This window comes from Furipterus horrens, unplaced genomic scaffold (assembly GCF_987537825.1).
Source record: "Furipterus horrens unplaced genomic scaffold, mFurHor1.1.pri manual_scaffold_11, whole genome shotgun sequence".
Classification (NCBI taxonomy): Eukaryota; Metazoa; Chordata; class Mammalia; order Chiroptera; family Furipteridae; genus Furipterus; species Furipterus horrens.
In genome coordinates this window covers 78,288,417-78,307,491 of record NW_028327181.1, presented here as the reverse complement: position 1 = coordinate 78,307,491, position 19,075 = coordinate 78,288,417, and the positions used below count along the sequence as shown (strand labels likewise).

Below are 19,075 nucleotides of genomic sequence, written 5' to 3'. Positions count from 1 at the left end.
GGTCAGTGTATCTCTCACACATTGATGTTTCTCTCCCTGTCTTTCTCCCTCCCTTCCCGTCTCTCTAAAAATAAATAAATAAACAATCTTTAAAAAAAAAGAAAAAGAAAAGATGTTAAGCCATGTTCCAAGTCAAAAATAGTTGTGGTAAATGATAGTCAAAGTGTTTGGGCATCCATTGGCTTCAGTGTGACCACTGAAGAATCTTAGATTTGTCCAAGTACTGAGTGTTGTTGTAGACTGAGCACACCAATCGGTAATGTCATCTGTCACTACAGAGCAACTGATGGAATGTCCTGCTGCTGCTTTCTAAAGTGCAGCTTCTCTGACAGTATGTTACCGGACATGCTTTCATATTCAGTAAAAATGTCTGTTTTCATGGTTCGGAAAGAGAAACCCATTTTTCTTTGGTGGTAGCTCCTTGCGAATTTCATAAGGAACATTATTTCACTTGGTTGATAAAGTCCTTTAAAAAAATTTTTAGCTTCTGTCTCAGCTGCCTGCTCCACAGTCTCCTGTACATATTTTGTTTTAATGTTAAAAAAAGAGCAAGAATCTTTTAATTCTTAATTATTACACTTATTTCCTTCTCTTCCAAAAACCCCTTATGCCGTTTGAGTCTGGTTGCTATACCTTAGAAATACTATTCATTGTTTTTCCTCTGCTGTGGCCTAATATGTTAGTCTTAGGAAAAATTATGACCTGTGCACTTTTCAAAAACACCTCCAACCTTAATTTTGTATTGGAAGTAAAAAACAGAATAATTATTTACTCCTTCCTTCCTTCTTGCCCTCTTTTCTTCCTTCCATGCATTTGCTAAGCAGTCACTGAGCTGTATGCCAACCACAGTGCTCAAGGTTAAGGGCGCAAGTGGGATAATACTGACATCAAGCAGCCACTATGTAGAGGGGAAATGGGAATGCTATAGGAGGAGCAGATTTAGAAAGGAACTAAAAGGAGAGAAAAAATGAGCTAAGTTGCAACTTGTTGAGTGTGAAACAAGTGTAAGAAATCCAAGAAGTGATTGGAAGTATCTGTTGGGCTCCACAGGAAAGACTAGTCTGGAAATACAGATTTGAGAGTCATCAGCAACAAAAAGTTGGATTAGGAGAATATGTAGAGTGAAAAAAAAAGTTTCAAGAAATAGGCCCCTGAAAATCATTAGCACCTTTGAAAAAAAGATGAGTCAATGTAGGAAATAAATAGATAAAGTAGGAACAGAACCAGGGAAGAGGTTCAAGAAGCAAGGACTAGTCAGGGGCATCCTGTTCCAAAGTTATACAATAAGAGAGGCAGAAGCCAGGCCACCAAGGGCAAAGAAGTCAGCTGGAGAACTGGGTGTAACTGTGGGACTTGGGCCTTTTACTTTCTTTCTTTCTTTTTTTTTTTTAAAAGATTTTATTTATGTATTTTCAGAGCGAGGGTAAAGGAGGGAGGAAGAGAGGGAGAGAGACACCAATGTTTGAGAGAAGCATCAATCAGTTGCCTCTCACACGCACCCAGCTGGAGACCGAACTTGCAACCCAGGCTTGTGGCCTGACAAGGAATCAAACTGGCAACCTTTCAGTTCACAGGCCGGTGCTCAAACCACTGAACCACACTAGCTAGGGCTTGGACCTTTGTCTGATGTATCATGAGGAGAAACTGTGCATTACTACAGTTCACCTTTAGAACATTATAGACAAGTTAGGGAGTAGTACGCCAAATTGACATTATTTCTTCCCTGCCTGATCTTATTATCACTAAATTGGTCCAAGTTGCCCAAAGAGTTATTCATTTATTTAGTCATTTATTCATTCAATAGCTATAGTAACTGGGCTCTCTGAAAGGTTCTGAGGTGACAGATATTATTAAAACCTACCTTGAAGATCCTCCTCATCTATGTGGGAAATAAACCTGTTAACTGTCATGTAACACAACTCATACTGTATGCCAATAATTTCTTAATGATTTGAATATAGAAGACATTTTCATTGCTTTCCTTACCCATGTTCCTGAGTTTGTTGTTGTGACAGAATGTTTTTAGTCAATTTAATTACATTTGGATGACAATTTTTGAATTTTTCTAATAATTATATTTTAATATGCTTTACATTTTTTAATTGATTCTGTTCAAAGTGAATATACTATAAAACAGTATTATGAATGAAAAGAAAGTTCTTTTCTCTGGATTTATAAATGAAATGGGTATTAGGTGCACACTTTAGTATACCCTCTATTATGTTTAGACAACTAAAACCTTAACCTCATTAAATGTATTTTTATTCATTTATTTCAATGGATAAGAGTTATTTTCAGAATAATATACAGGTTAAATAATCAATTTTAAAAGTTATAGTTACAATGGACAGAAATGAAAAAAATACTTTATATTTGTGTACTTCTTTATAGTTTAGAAGGAACTTTCACACATTGTGTTTTTCAATCCACACAACTCAAGATAAAGAATTCACCTGGTCCCATGATATCTGAAGAGTTTAGCCCAACTGAGCAGTTCAGACTTTATCTACTGCTGATGTGTAGTGTATTCCTGCTGTTAAAAGTAATAAATCTCCTCTTATTCTAATGGGAAAGCAAAGAATTGCACTGAAATTATTAAGCAAAATTTTTATTATTATGGCAATGAGTGAGCTATTTGATAGTTGGGTAATAAGACAAAGATTAATGTCAGTACTAAAATTGAGGGTGGTTCCTTTGCAACTAAGACTTTCTTCATGTTTTCATGCTAGTGCTCTTGACTTTGAAGTAACGTGATTTACTAATTACCAGTTTAGATTCTTTCAGGGAAAATTTAAAAGTCTATGTTTTAATGAGAACTTAAGAATATGTTTTAGTGATAACTTAAACCAAACAAATATTATACTACTATCTCTTATTTCACTGCTAATGTGATATCAATATTTTATCTCTTATTGGTCTGATTAACCTTTTACATTTTTTTCTAACTTTAAAATGGGTGTTTTAAAAATTACTATGTCATTTTTAATTTTAAAGAAGAGAAAAATGAAAGCATAATGGGTCATATAAATCAATGACCAAAAGTTTCATTTTCTTTGAAGCTTTATAATTTTACTAGTTAACAAATACTAAAACTTCTTATTCTTTAGTTCTCAAAAATCATTGTTCTTCCCCCTCCTCACTTTACACATAAAAATGTAAATTAGAAAATTAAAATGACCCGTAATTTGAGTGTTCTTGTTCATAATACAAAGAGGCCATTGTGGAAAAGCAGTACAGACATTAATTTTATAAGGAAAACTGTTCTAGTTCATCTATTTGTGCTATACTGGGTCACAGCAACAAACTGTAGATTAAATGCCTACAATCCATATATCTCCCATTTTGCTCTTTAGTGCTTCGAGCTTCTAAATCCTATTAACAGCTGTCAAAACCTGGTAAACTATTTAGATGCTTTCACAATTTGTTTAATTGGATAGTTAGAAAATGGCATGCTAGAAAAGCTCCCCCACCCTTTCTTTTAGCCTGGCTGAACATCTGTAGCATTAGGGCCTCATTATCTCTGAATTGGCATAGCAAATCAGTGGCATCATTAAAATGCCACATTAAGATGATTAAGCTTCTTTGTTATCCAGTTGACTTTTGCATGAGCTGAGGATTTCATGGTTATGACCCCCACTCCTTGTAAAACACTTAAACAACATCGCCCTTTTGTGTCTTTTCTGTCTAACGGCCCCTATCTTGTTTTGTCCCTTCTCAGACTGTCTCTGGCACACTTGAGGCTATTACTCCAAACTTTGTCCTTCTTTGAGTTGGATTCTGAGATCTAATAGTTCAGAATGGAAATTCAGAACCCCCATTTTTACACTGGGAAATTCCTACTGACAACATGCTGTCCAAGACACCCAAGTTGCCTGTTCTGTTTGCCATCTTTGATAGGTTCTCTCCAACTGAGCATTTTATGTGCCTGTAAAAACAAACTGAGGCACAGTTGGCTGAGACTGCTATTGCCCCTGAAGGATTTAGATGTTGGATCCTTTCCAAGACCCATTGTTTTTGCAATGTCTCAGGTGAAACCAAAAATGTCTACTCTGGAGTGCAAGCCTTTCATGTGATAACCATCACCCCAGGAAATGAAACCATGTGCATCAGCCCCAGTGAGCCAAGCCTTTGTTCTGTTCAGCCTACAAAATTCTCTGGTGTGTGTGTGTGTGTGTGTGAGAGAGAGAGAGAGAGAGATCTTCCTAAGAGGCCTCCAGAACGTAGACAAAGATGGGAGCAATTGCACCCCAGAGTAGCTCCTTTAGAAAGAAGTTCAGTTTAATCTAATTTTCTATGGGTTAGATTCAATTTAGACATCTTTCCCTCTCCTCTGGGAATGTTTAGCAATTACCTTTATCAGCAATTTGTGGTTTGGTATGTTCTTTTCTCCACAAGTTCAATTATAAAAAATTTACTCAGGAAGCCTTTAACATTTTTATTATGGTATCTATCATACATACAAGATGGCAAATATAATCTTGTATATAGTTTAAAGAATAACAAAATAAGCATCTACGGGCCCACTACCTGGCTTAAGAAGTAAAATATTGCTAAAGGCCTATGAAGATTCTTGACAGTCTTTCAAGTGGCATTTTTACTTTTGTGTCTAAGAAACCTGATACATGTTATAAGAGACAGAAATTTACAAGATTAAAATGGGAGGCTTTTCACATTCCAAAAGGTGTTTCACTTCACAGAAGACTTCAGGATACTGTGGGGCAGTTCCTCAAGTATACTCAAGTATTTCTTGCCAGGTTTTAAAGATTTTCTGAGTTTAGGTGTTGCCAGCCACTGACAACTGAAAGTCAATGAAAAATGAAAATATACATCTCTGAATGTATAATGTAAATGAGTGGAACAATATTATTTGTTTTACATGTAACATTTTATGAACACTAAAACCACATAAGGTGAATCTGTAGAGGTTAATACATCATGATAAATATAAACGTAGATATATGAGAAAGCACAGAAACAGAAGAATTTTTTTCTAGTTGAGGGTATCAAGGAACACTGCATGGAAGAAAAGGCATTTAAACAGCATCTTGAAGTTTGAATAAAATGTTGATATGGGGGAAAGACTGGAGAAGAGGCTTGGAAAACTGCGATTAGTCATATTGCTGCTGTGCTTCTCAAGCTTTAATATGCATTAGAATCCTTGAGGATCTTGACAAAATGCTAATATAGATCCAGTGGGTCTGGGGTGAGGCCTGAGAGTCTGTATTTCTAAAAAACTCCTTGGGGATGCTGGAACTGCTGATCCAAGGAGCTCACTTTGAATAGCAAAGTCCTAGTCTAGGGGAAAGAATGATTCAAGGAGACTAGTGAGAAATGAGATGGTCAGATAGTGTTGGGGCCAGTTCTGAACAGGCCCTTGAATGTCTCACTAAGGAGTTTGGACCTTACTCTGTAAGCAAAATCAAATCATTGCAAATACCTGAACATGGGTTTTAGTGCAACAAGACGGTTGTCTGGCAATAGGATAGAGTTTAAATAGAGGTCACATACTCTGTGGACCAGTTAGAAGGCTAATGCAGTGGAAGATTCATGTACTAAGTATTTATTCTGTATGTACTTTATGTAGAACACTGTGTCAATCTCTAGAACACTTATTCTCAAACTTCATTGTGCATAAGATTTACCTACAAAGCATGTTTTTAATGCATATTCCCAATGAGTAGATCTCTGGTGAGACCCCCAAATTTTCTATTTTAAAACCATACAGCCTCTGGTCTTACCTATATAGGATAAGCAGCATTATAGGGATACTAAGTTAAAACAAAACAGAACAATAAAAACAAAAGACACCTGTGTACCTTCTGACCTCAGATAGTTTTCATGTCCATACAAGAGATGAGATGAGCTTATCAGTAACTCAGAGAAAGGAGGAATAGATTATTTTGCAGGTGGGGGAACCAGGGAAGGCATAGTGGGGGGTGGAGGGAAGGGCATATCAATTTGGTCTTAAAAGATGTGTAGGGTCTGGACCTGTGGCAATGTTGGGGAAAGACCTTTTAGGCAGTGGAAATAATAACATCAAGAATACTTAGAAGTTGTTTAGTTTGGTTAAAGATATCTGAGTAATCAAAACCAATATTACAAAGATAGGTTGTGGCCAGATATTGAAAGGCTCTTTTAAGTCTTTGTTTCTGAGTTTGGATTTCATTTTGTTGGTGATGTAGAACACTGAAGAGTTTTGACAGGGCCATGATATACCAGGAGCTATCGTTCAGGAAGAATGAAATGGTGGTAAAGTACAGGACAAGCTGGAAAGGAGAGAAAGGAAGCGGGGGTAACAATGTGGGGCCACCACAGTAGATCGTGGAGAGGGAAATCGGGTCTGAGATTTCGGATAATGGGCATGCAAAATAGTGGGGAGGAGAAGCAGACCGGAGAGAAAGTACCAAAACAGAACCAATAGGTGATTAAATGTGGGGGCTAAACAAGAGGAAGGAAAAATGACTGTAAATATTCTAGCCTAAGTAATTGAGAAGATACTTAGGAGGCCTTTGGGAATAGACGTCTGAGGAGGGGGGAGAGAGATTACACCTGGAGATATATATTTAGGGATTATTCATATAAAACGCTAGTTGAAACCTTAAGAGTATAAGGAGTTGTCTGCCATAGGGGCAATGGTATAGAGGGAAGAAAAAAAGAGAGTTAAGGACAGTATTTAGGAGGCAGAGGGAGGAAAAAGATCTAGAAAGAAGCAATGCGCAAAGTAAGGAAAGAAGGTAGTTTCATTGAAGAAGCAGAAGTACAGGAGAACGAGGAGTAGTGAGTGATCTATAGTGTCAAGGCTACACAGACAGAGAAGTTGGGGAGAATAGAACACAAAAGGCGATTGGATTTAGGAATCAGGAGATTACTTATTTTCAGGGGAGCGGATTCAGTGAATTGTGCAGACCGAAGCCAGATTAAGGGAATTTTACATCAGTTCTGAGGCTGTGGAAGAAGTAGGCATACATCAGTTTTGTAGTAAACCTATCTAGAAAAGAATGTTGAGAGACGTTGAGTGTAGGTATGATGAAATGAGAGGCTAAACTCAATTGCAAAGGGAATGGAAAAGAGGAGTTGGCATCTAGAGAACCTGAGGATATAGAATCTATAGGTCCTGAAGACTGACTTGATGTGAAGATTGGAAGGAAAAGAATTCCGGTTTCAAGACTTGGAGACTGGAAAAAGGGAGGTGCTCTCTGTAAATGTAAAGAAGTCATATCTTAGAAGCAGGTTTGGGTTCAAAGATGACAAGTTTGATTTTAGACATGTTTACTAATATTTTCAAGAGACAGATACTAAGTAGAATGCCTTCCTTTCCTCTGTTCCAATAAGTCTACCTCCCAAGGGATGGAATGAACCTCTTCATTAGAGCAGACTACTGTCTTCCCTGGTAGTTTTGGTGAACTCTATTTGGAGGCTGGGTGCTAAGCCCAATAATCTCTCAGGAATCCCATCTATATCTTAGATACTAATGTGTTCTAATATTTAACTGTTTACCTTCATATGGTAAGCCATAATGAAATGTTGATCTCCTGTAACTATATGGAGAGGCCATCTAGATCTTTTATCTAAAATAAGTAAGACCCTAAAGGCAAACCAACAACTATACCAATAAGTCCCAGAAACATACCCACTGCCTGTCTGTGACTCTCATGGTTTCCCTTGGGCCCCTTGACCCAAATACTGTCTTCCTTGTTCTTTAGCTAAGTCCTAAGGACAAGTGCCAAGATTTTATCTTGAGTCTGATAGGTGTAGTATTGAGTTCTAAGTCAAGTTCATTAAAGCCAAAATCCTGAGGGAAGGAGCAACTCTCTTGTGTTCTACGTTTTCAGAAATTCCTAACACATTGATCCTACTCATTTTTAATTGTCACTGACCACACAGAATGGCCTGAGTCTGTTCATATTAACATTGTATAACCAAAATTAAAAGGATTTTTTTCTGCTGGTCCTTTTCTGTCTGCTGTTTTTGGCTTTCAGTAGCTGAAGTTTTCCGTTGAGGTTCTTTTAAACGCCTACATGCAAACTGAAGAGCACTCAAGCTTTGGTGGGATATCACCCACAGCTGGAGTGATGGAGGAAGGGAGGCGAGTACATGCCTCAGGTGCATCCTTCTCTAAAAAAAAATTTCTTTTTAAAACAAAAATCACTTAAGCAAACAAATTCCATCTGAAAGCAGGTGAGACCTGTCCAGAGAAAGCAAGGATTAAACCTCTTTCCATCTAGGAAATGGGTATCAATTGGTATATAACCCAGGTGCATAAGATGGGCAACTTTGAAACTTGTTGGACTTATCCTATAGCCCTGAATCTCTTTTAAGCAAAGAGTGAGAGGTTGTGAACCATGAACCGTGGTGAGAAGCGATGGAACCGTGTTGCAGCAATGGCTCCTCTGTTGGTGGTTAGTCCCTGTCTTGGTCTATTAAGCAAACACAGTTAATATAGATGAAAGGTAACCTTGATAGAAGTGAAAATTGAAACTTGGTTGAAGGTAGCAAACCAGGCACAGCTGCAGTTGTACTTCCTCCTGTGTGGCAACAGGAGCTGCATTCACTGGTGTTTTTGAAGGGATGTAGTTTTTTCAAATATCTTTTCTTCAGAGTGTTTTGGTTTTTTACATCTATACCATTGATGGGAGAGTGTGTAATATGTTAGTAATAAGCCACTTAGACTTTATGTGTCTACTGTGAGAGGTCGAATCCAAGTTCAGCATTCTAATCCTATCTGTTATTAACTGGCTATGTAACCTTAAACAAATCACCAAAAACATCTGTTGCCAGATTTCCTCTCTGAAAAACAAAAGAGTTGGATTAGATGATCTCTAAACTTCTGTCTAGCCCTAAAATTCCATTGATTTATGATTCCTTATGGGGAAGTACAACTTCCAATTTCTAAGAATGAATGTTTGAAAAAGTAAGCATTTATGCAGCATGTTTTATATGTAAAAGATCCCTTATAAATGTTTATTATTATTACATCAGGCAGATATTTAGGTTTGGTTAGTGTTGGTACATAAATTGGCCTTCTTCATTCCTTATGTTCTTTAGTTTAAAAGTGTTGCAACTCTTTTTAAGATTGTACCTGGTCAGCCAACTCACTTGGATCAGACCCTCCTCCCTGTCCAGTCCTATAATTTTTGGATCTTGAGTTTAGCCCTCCCTAACTTGGATATGGCTGCCCTTTCCCTTGCTTAGGTTGAACTTCATTTACCTAGGTCAATGAAAGTGGCTCTTTAGAAGGTTATGTTGAAGAATTACTTCTCCTTTTATCTTTCTCAACAGTATTTCACTAGTACTGCCAGCTTCCTCTACTTTCAATGATTCTTTATCAGTTTCAAGAGAGATAGATAAGACTCATTTTAGCAGTTCATGTACATGGAAGGGGAAGAGGCAAAGCATGGCTTAAAATCAGAAAAATAATAGTAACTATTCAACCGTCCATCTTAGTTACAAATTGGATGCATTGGATGAATTAAAACAGTATTCTCTTCTTGAAACCAAAGAGCACATCACCTTGCCTTTTAATTGAAGCCACCAAAAAAGGTACTAGATCTGAAAACTTTTCTTGCCCCCCAGTACTGGACGAGAGTTGCTCAAAATGTTTTTCTTTTTGTTTTTCATAGTTGCTTTGAGAAGTCATAGCTGAAATCTGTTATCTCTAATTTTCTGGATGGTCTAAAATGCTGTCATCTGTGTGTGTGTGTGTGTGTGTGTTTTCCCCTGACTATGGTTCTGAATTCCAATGATCAGTGATCATCTTAATGGTGTTTTCTTGTTTTTGTATATGTATAATATTATGTTAGCTTCATTTGGTATTTAATCGTCAGTTGTGGGTCTGCTCTTTGAGCTGTTTTGATAGATCCAAATACAATCATTGTTCATTTCTTGCATTTTCCTCCCTGCAGACGATTCAATGAAAGTGAAAGATGAATACAGTGAAAGGGATGAGAATGTTTTGAAACCAGAGCCCATGGGAAATACAGAAGAGCCTGAAATTCCTTACAGCTATTCAAGAGAGTATAATGAATATGAAAACATTAAGTTGGAGAGACATGTTGTCTCGTATGATAGTAGCAGGCCAACCAGTGGCAAGATGAACTGCGATGTGTGTGGATTATCCTGCATTAGCTTCAATGTCTTAATGGTTCATAAGCGGAGCCATACTGGTAAATAGTCTCCTTTATCCATTTTTCTGAAAACTGTCCTAATTAAGCAGTGTGAGAAATGAAATGGTGGAATGTGGGACAACTTTTGATTTTTTTCATTGATTTTTTTTTGCTGTAATTCTGATGTATTTCTCCCTCTCTGCATTTCCATTTACCCAGTAATTTTTATTCCTGCTTCACAATGCATTTGGTAAACATTGCAAATGCTATGAATAAAAAAAAAAGGAGTGTAGAGTTCTGGGTCAGCCAAATATTTTTTCTCCAGTTAGTAAGTAGGAGTTGAATTGTGTGATATGCTTCTTAAACATCTTATGTTTTTTTGTAACTTTTATAAAAAGCAGATCTCATTATATTGGTGAAATTTGGTAGGTGAGAAGATATAGTTTTTATTACCAGTTTTAAAAAATTTATCTTCAGACAATAAACAGTCTATAGAAATGCATAAAAATATGAGTCCCACTGAGTCCAATAGATTCCATCTGTTATGAATACTTTTAAAAGGAGCATTTCTGGCCCTCGGGAGCTTATTAGGACTCGAGTCTGTGGCTTTTTTCCAGATCGATATTTTATTTAAAAGGATTGCTAAGTAATGTGAAAATTTACATCTAGAGCTACTCTTGGTTTTTGGTTTTTGTTTGTTTTTTTGCTCTGATTCAAGACAAGATGACAAGATGATACCTAAAATAGCCTGGCTAGGTGACAGGTGAGTGTTCTTTCTCTTCTAGAGGGAAGTTTCCTTAAGGAAGTCTTATGTTTGCCCTGAAATACAGCTTCCAGCTGATCCCAGTAAGAACAGAACTATCTAAGTTGAGCTTTTGCCATAGGCGTCTAATCTGTGCATAGGCTTCGCCACTTGCCAGTGATCAGAAATCTTTTTGTCGTTTTTAAAGGTGAACGCCCATTCCAGTGTAATCAGTGCGGGGCATCTTTTACTCAGAAAGGTAACCTCCTCCGCCACATTAAACTGCACACAGGGGAAAAACCTTTTAAGTGTCATCTGTGCAACTACGCTTGCCAGCGAAGAGATGCACTTACAGGTCATCTGAGAACACATTCTGGTAAGTGAGAGCAATGAGCATCCCCTCTCTAGTAAATGTATGCTTCTCGGTGCCCATTGTGGAAACTAGAAGGAGTTAAGTGTGGAGGTTTTCATCTGTCATTCCTGTTCCGAAGGGTTACAACAGCAGAGACCTCTAGGGCTAATTACACTTCCATTAAGGCATTAATTGCTCTCCGTCTGGCTCACTGGGGATGATCATCTCCTTCCCATCCTTCCTCCCCAAGAGAACAGCACAGACAGGAAGAGCCTGCCCTATAAAAGCGCCTTTAAAAATTTTTTTTGCCTTTTTTAATTTTTGTGAAAAAACTATAGCTATCAGTATTTTCTTATGGTAAGCTTTATTAAAAGATTATTTTCCTTAAAACACACACACATAAACTTTTCATTCAAAAGTCTGGACAAGCCAATGTTGTATAGTTTATAAATAATGTTAAACTAAACTGGGTATAAATCATTGGCAGGTGGTTACTTTTGGCTATTCTGGGCTAAATTTGGAAGGTTTTTTGGCCATTCTGGGCTAATATTTTTTTATTGAAATATAATTGACATAATATATCATTGTATTAGTTTTCGTGTACATGGGCTAAATTCCTTAAACCCAGCTTTCTTCTTAACCAGCCTATTTATTTTTAATTTCTAAAAGAGGAGCAGTAGTAAGAATGCATAAAAAACACTTCTCTTGCTATTTTTTTACTTCTTATTTTAACCAAGCAAGATAATAAATTTGTTTTCAACGTTTAGAATTTCCCTCCTAGAAAAATAAAACTGACTTTATTTTTCAAATTTGGGACCTCATGTTCTTGATGTTATCTGACAAAATTTTAATTGAAGAAAAAAAAGTTTTGTTTTGAAGTCGATCCACACATACTGCTCTAAAACCCAGCCCCAGCTCCTCAGCTGGCCACAGTTCAGAGACTGAGGATTAATCACAGCAGCCCAGCAAAATCCACTGTAAGACGTTATAAATGGCAAAGGTGGGGTTTTGTTTACAGCTCCGTGTTCAGACTAATGAATTAAGGCTGAGTTTGGTCCCACAAAATTAGAATAGTTTTCATATGTTGCTTTTTTCAAGGAAGATCCAGTAGTAGTAGTAATTTTTAAGGCAGATTTTACAAGACACCAGTTTATGCAGAAACTTAACATCTTTAGCCCTAGCAAACTTACATTCATTTTAATTTGGGATTCCATAAGGATCTTTTAGTACGTTAATTCCCAAAGGCTCTGTTTTAAACAGAGCAAGAGGACTAGAACATAAAAATCTCAGTTTCTAAAACTTTGACAAATTTACAGAGTACATTTTATCAACAAATCAGAAAGACCAACCCTGCACATATTTTATGAAATAAAGCTTTTAGAAGAGTTGGGACAAAGGACCTCAATTATATGGATGAACTTTTGCAGAAACCTTTGTTTTATCTCAGAAATTAAGATGAAGTCATTTTTGCAATTCTTATTTCTATTATTCAAAAATATCCTCAGTTCATTACTCAGCTTTTATTGATTTAACCTAGACTTTGCTATGGGCATGTGGCAAGGATGAACTGAATTTATCTAAATATGTCAATGCTCTAAAAAGGCCATCAGTTACTAGCTGAATGGCTAACTCCCACAAAGTAAAGCATTCCTTACAGTCAAATGGATGTCACAAAATAAGTAATCTCTTTGTATTTCATTCTTAAACCACACTAACCTCCTTGAAGAATAAAAGAGCCCCATGTTGTTCCCTAAAGAAGCAAGGATCTGGAGCCAAACCACTATGATCAATGATAATCGTGAAGTCCAAATCCTTTCATTTGTGAAAAGAGGCTTTTCTTTTGAAGAATATTCTAACATAATAATCCCCCATAGACCGTAACCCTAATTCACTTTACCAAATTTAAAAGTAACGCAGGCGCAGAAATATCCAAATCCTCTGACTGCCCTCAGCAGTCTCATTCCTGGGGGGGCAGTTGTCACAGCGCTCCGATACCCCATTTGCTCTGTAACCCTGAGGGTCACTGAGTGCCCCCTGTGCTCTCCTTATAGTTGAGAAACCCTATAAATGCGAGTTTTGCGGAAGGAGTTACAAGCAGAGAAGTTCCCTTGAGGAGCACAAGGAGCGCTGCCGTACATTTCTCCAGAGCACCGACCTGGGTGAGACCGGTGAGTTCATGCCACACTCATTCTACGCGTGTTCAGTGAGCAGCTGCTGTGCCAGGTGCTGGGATACGATGGTAAACAAGAAGACCAGAATCCTGCCCTCGTGGAGTTCATATTTTCATGGGGAAAGACAGACTCATAAACAAAGTAAATAAGTAACTAATAGTATATAAGGAGGTAGTAAATAGCATCAAGAAAAATTACGGGTGGGGGAAGATGAAGAGGGTAAAGAGGATCAAATATATGGTGACAGAAGGAGACTAGGCTTCAGGTGGTGAACACACAGTAGAGTATACAGATGTCACATTATAAAATTGTACACCTGGTGTGGGGATTGCCTAGGGGTGTGGGGTGTCCTGGGTGGAGGGAGGCAAAGGGGGAAAACTTGGGGCAACTGTAACAGCATAATCGATAAAATATAATTTAAAAATAAATAAATAACAAAAAAATAAAATTGTACACCTGAAACTTATAGAATGTTATTAACTAATGTTACTCCAATAGATTTAATAGAAAATAAATGAATTAAAAAAATGAAGTAGGAACTGGGGGCTGAAGGTGAGTCAGAGTCAGGGAAGGCTTTCAAGAGGATGTGGAGAAAGCTGTGAAGATAACTAGGAAATACTAAGTGCAAGGGCCCTGGAGCTTGAGGTGGAAGAGGTAGAAATTGTCCTGTGTGATTGGAATGGACATGAGGCCAGTGAGGAAATGGGACACCAGGTCTCATAGGGCCTTGTAGGCCATTGTAAAAACTTTGTCTTTAAGTGAAATTGAAAATCTTCAGAGGGTTTGGAACAGAAGTAACATGATTGGACATCTCCTTTGAAAAGAATCACCCTACTTGCTATTGAGAATAGATTGTATTTGGGGCAAGATTGGAAATTAGAGTCTGGTTAGGTCATTGCAATCATTCAAGCAAGAGAAAATTGTGTCTTGGCTGCAGTAGGAGCAGTGAGAAGTGTTCTAGTTCCTGTATGTATTTAAAGGTAGAACCAATAGGACTTTCTAACAGATTGGTGTGGGATGTGATGAAAAATGCCATCACCATGAACTGAAATAGCAACGATTGAGAGCAGAGCAGCTTGAGGGTGGCTGGGGCAGAGCTGATGAAAACTGCAAGGATTTTCTTTGCACAGGGTCCCAGAATAATAAACCTGTCTAGTCATATGATCTGCTGCGATGTTTACATTTGGCTTTGGGAATTTCATATTTTATTCAGTGTTTGTACTGTATGCCTAGTGCTGTTTGGTTGAAACACTAGATTCAGCCCTGGCTGGTGTGGCTCAGGGGATTGAGTGCCAGCCTGTGAACTGAAAGGTCACTGGTTCGATTCCCAGTCAGGGCATAGGCCTGGGTTGCAAGCCAGGTCCCTGGTTGGAGGTGTATGAGAGGCAACCAATAGATGTTTCTCTCCCTCTCTTTCTTCCTCCCTTCCCCTCTCTTTGAAAATAAATCAATAAAATCTTTAAAGAAAAGAAAAAGGAACACGATGCTTTCCTTATATCAATTGTGGTTTTATTTCCTTTTCATTCTTGAGTTGAAACAGCCTGAAACTGCTGTGTCACGTCTCTGTAGCTGTCCTTTGCTTCATCCTATGGACCGTCAGCCTGAGTCTGCAGCTTGGGTTGTCTGACATCTTTATTTGGTCACTTGAACCACTTGCTTAGGTACAAATCCTCATGAGATTTGGTGTTCGACAGCAGTAGTTGCAATTGAGTAGTCTGAACATTCTAAAGCAGAAAGATTACAAAAATGTGACAGAAATAATGTGAAACTCAGGGAAAATGGAGTGGAAATCATGAGTGGTTTAACTGTACCCATTTTAAGTGAGAGGAAACTTTTGTTGTAGATAAAGCCTATTTTATGGTGTTAGGATCTGGCCAACTGAATTCCGTTGGTTTACACTGCTTCTGCTTTTTATCCTGATGGCATCTTTGGTTTTATCAAGGACTTGGATTTCCTCCTTATTTCTAAAGAGAAATGTTTACTCTCTAAAAGAAACCCACCCAAAGCGTGGGTTTTGAGATCTTAAGCAACGTGCTAAGGTTTGTCAGGCAATACCTGGGTACCTTTACTTGTAGACAAAGCTCTTAGTTATGAAAATCTGTTATATTGCAAATAGATCATTAATATTTAAAGTTATAAAGATTAAAGACAGTATCTAATCCTACCACCTCATTTTAGAGGTAAAGAAATTATGACTCATCAAAAATTCAGTGACTGACTTAAAAATCACTAGAACTTCCATTGTTTTCATGATTAGCTATATTTTTATTTTCAAAAATATATAGAAGAGATCATTCACATACCATAAAATTCATAATTTTAAAGTGCACAATTTAGCAGTTTTTAATATATTCACAAAGTTATACAACCATCACCACTATCAAATCCTATAACATTTTTGTCACCCTCAGAAGAAACCCTGTCCCTATTGGCAGCTACTCCCCATCTCACCTCCCCTCTCTCCAGCTCCTGGCAACCACTGATCTGCCTTCTGTCTCTATGGATTTGCCTATCCTGAACATTTCACATAAATGCAATCATACAATATGTGGTCCTTAATATCTAGCTTCCTTCACTAAGCATACTGTGTTCAGGGATCATCTATGTTACAGTATGTGTCAGCATTTCATTTCTTTTTATGGCTGAATAATATTCCATTTGATGGATTTACCATATGTTATTTATCCACTCAGCAGTTAATGGACAGTTGAGTTTTTCTTACTTTTTTCACTTTTGGAGAATATGGCTACATTTTTAAAAGGTTGTATATTATCTGGTTAGCAAAAGAAATGCAGTAACACACATACTAATAGACATATACATATGCATATATGTGTGTCTCCATTCTCCTGGAAGTGGAGGGGGGATCAGTACCCCACCCTCTATGAATTAATTAATTGATTCAAAATTAATTGATTTTGAAGTAAGGTTATCACCTTACTTCCCACCCCCATAACCTTTTTTAAGAATTTGAAATCAGGAAGGTATCAACAGAAATGTTTTAGCTATCTTTAGTGGTAAAAGGCGATTCAGGAAATGCTGAAATGCAGAGGTTGAGTTAATTTGCATTTCATAGGGTGGTTTGATGGATGTGTGCAACATACTTTAAGTCTCAGCAAAAATAAGTAAATAAATAAAGGGTTAACTAAGTCAGCAAGTTTTGATTTTTTAAAACAAATATGTTGTAATGGTGGTTTCAGGTTATAAAGTGTATAAAGTCACAGCTTAATCAAGTATAATCAATACTGCATGTCAATCAATATATTACCCTCTTTTATATTTCAACTAGTTGCCATGATTTTTCCTGAAATCCAATATGTAAAGAATGTTTAATCCAACACAACCCAATTTTATACTTATTGCCCCTGCTCTCTGTATGGTTTCCTTTTCTGTTTCCTTCTGAAAATTGGGAGTCCCAGGCTGGACCCAGTGTTCCTTTCTGAGTCTGATGACTTGAGTATCACTGGTGCTGCATCTTGTCCCTTCAGCTCTAGCTTTTTAAAGTGAAGATGCCCCATTGCTACCGTGGGTGCAGCACTTATTCATTAAGTGCTTGTTGTGAATTGAAGTGCAGCCTAGTGAGAGACCCAAGCTTCAGGACCACCTGCCCCATCAGGAAGCAAGCCTTTATGGAAGCAGAACAGATGAAAAGGGCTTGGCCTGGAGTCCAGTCTGCAAAAGAGAGCTAAGTTGAGCAACAGGACTTCATTTTTCTTTTATTCAGATAGCATTTGTTGTATTCTGTATGTGTCAGGCTTTATGTCAGAGCTGTTTGTAAAGATAAGTAAAGCTTAAAACCATACCCTTGAAAAAGTCACAATCCAACAAGGGAATGGACACTTGATATATTAATATAACACAAAGGTCTAATAGAGACATGTGATATTGCTACTTCACCAGACATCACAAGTGACATCATCAAGATACTCCAGTTCTGCTGTCTCAATGGAGTATGTCTGAAAAGAAGAATGAATATAGAGGACCACAGATTTCATATTCTCATTAGTTCTATCCTTATTCCAGAAAGGGACTAACAGCTGGTATAGAGATTCATTTAGCTTCATTTCACACAAATTATGAATAGTTGGAGTGGGACATATTTTTGTATGATGAATCCTAGCAATAAGATTTTTAAATTAATTGAATAATTATATTTACTTATGAACCTAGGAGTTAAAACCTTTTATCTTCATTCTTATTGTTTCATTTGAGCTAATACAAGCATGAGAGTTTCAGAACAAACATATTTTTACCACGTAGCAGACCACAGAAAAAATTTAAAACATTTTAAAAGTCTATTTTCTCAACTGATTATTCTACTTAAAAATCAATACTATCTTACAGGTAATATTCATTCTACTTGCTCAAAAAAGCAACAATTCTATGTAACTTTTTTGTTAAAACCTGCCTCAGTCTTTGATAGCAATCTCTTGTTAGACAATTCTGATTGCACAGTAACACCCCTTTGTTCCACTCCCCATTAGTTACTGACACCATAGAAGAGACAGGAAGCATGCCTCTTATGTGAGCTCCATTTAACACTTCAAGACCTAATGAAGGACTGTGAACAAAAACAACAACACGATAAATTACATACTTAAATCTGCAATCACTTTGAGATAGAAATGGTATCATGGGAACAGTTAACTAAAAACCAAACAAACTATTTCAGACTTGTGCAGAGACTAAAAGAAGAAATTTATTCTGTAAATAAGACTTCATATTCATTTTATTATTTTTTTCAACTTGTCTTTAAAATCACTTTTTAAAATTTGACATATCCACTGTATAGCAGGCAAGTGACATGAAGGAGAATTGATCCAGAGTTGCAGTCCTCCTCCTCCTCTGCTCACTCATGAACCAAGCGTGCAAGTACTTCCTTTCCACCATCCCGTATTCCCCACACCCACCCCTTGCAACATTCAACTGCCAAACACCACCCAGGAACGGATTTCCTATTTCGTCATTTAAACCCATTATCTTGTTCCCTTACTATCTTGCCAAACTGATTTCCCTCCACTTACATTTCTGAGACATGATGCAGCAAGATAACAAGTCTAGACTCTTTATATAAATAGACAGTTGGGTCTTAAAGTTGAAGCAGAGGACCAAAAGTGAATAGCCTCCTTTTTTTCCCCTTTTCAAGTATTGCCGAAACTCTTTGTAATCCCCAAAAGATTGTCTAACTCCAAAGCATTTCTTTGTGTTGTAAAGGGCACTCATTTAGTGGTATCATTCAGCGCTGTCCAAGAGCTGCAAGGCAAAAGACTAGCAGTTGGGGAAAGAAAATGAGAGCGCACCATATTCAATTGAAAGTTCAGCCTTTGCCTCACTAGCCAATTACAAGACACGGTTAACTCGATCTTTATTAAGATTAACAATCACTAGAGTGTATTCACATGTACAGGGAGAGTTGGGCTCTTGGCGTTCATCTCTTGAGTGAGGATGTGGGTGGATGAAGCCTTCTAGTTTGGTTTCAGAGGATTTCTTTCAATCTAACCAGAGTTGTGGAAATGGGAACGTCTCCCCCCATGCCTCAAATTATCTGTCTATCCATAACCTCCAGACTTTCGTGTTTTCAATGTGAGTCATTTGGTCACTGATTTACAGGGTAAGATTTGTCTAGAAATAACTGTTAAGACAAGCTTGGTGAGTAACCAGGGATACAAGGTGATGTTATCTCAGAGGGCTGCCATTTAGTGACATG

At 37.4% G+C, this 19,075-nt stretch overlaps 1 protein-coding gene across 2 annotated transcripts in view; it reads left to right on the top strand.

Annotated features, from left to right (window-relative positions):
* IKZF3 (IKAROS family zinc finger 3) overlaps nt 1-19,075 on the top strand; it is an 85,268-nt gene that overhangs the window by 48,583 nt on the left and 17,610 nt on the right. For both annotated transcript variants that reach the window (XM_090290751.1, XM_090290749.1), the window contains 3 exons: nt 9,903-10,163; nt 11,054-11,221; nt 13,249-13,365. In XM_090290751.1, coding sequence (XP_090146877.1) covers nt 9,903-10,163; nt 11,054-11,221; nt 13,249-13,365 — 546 coding nt within the window. The remainder of the gene's footprint in view (nt 1-9,902; nt 10,164-11,053; nt 11,222-13,248; nt 13,366-19,075) is intronic.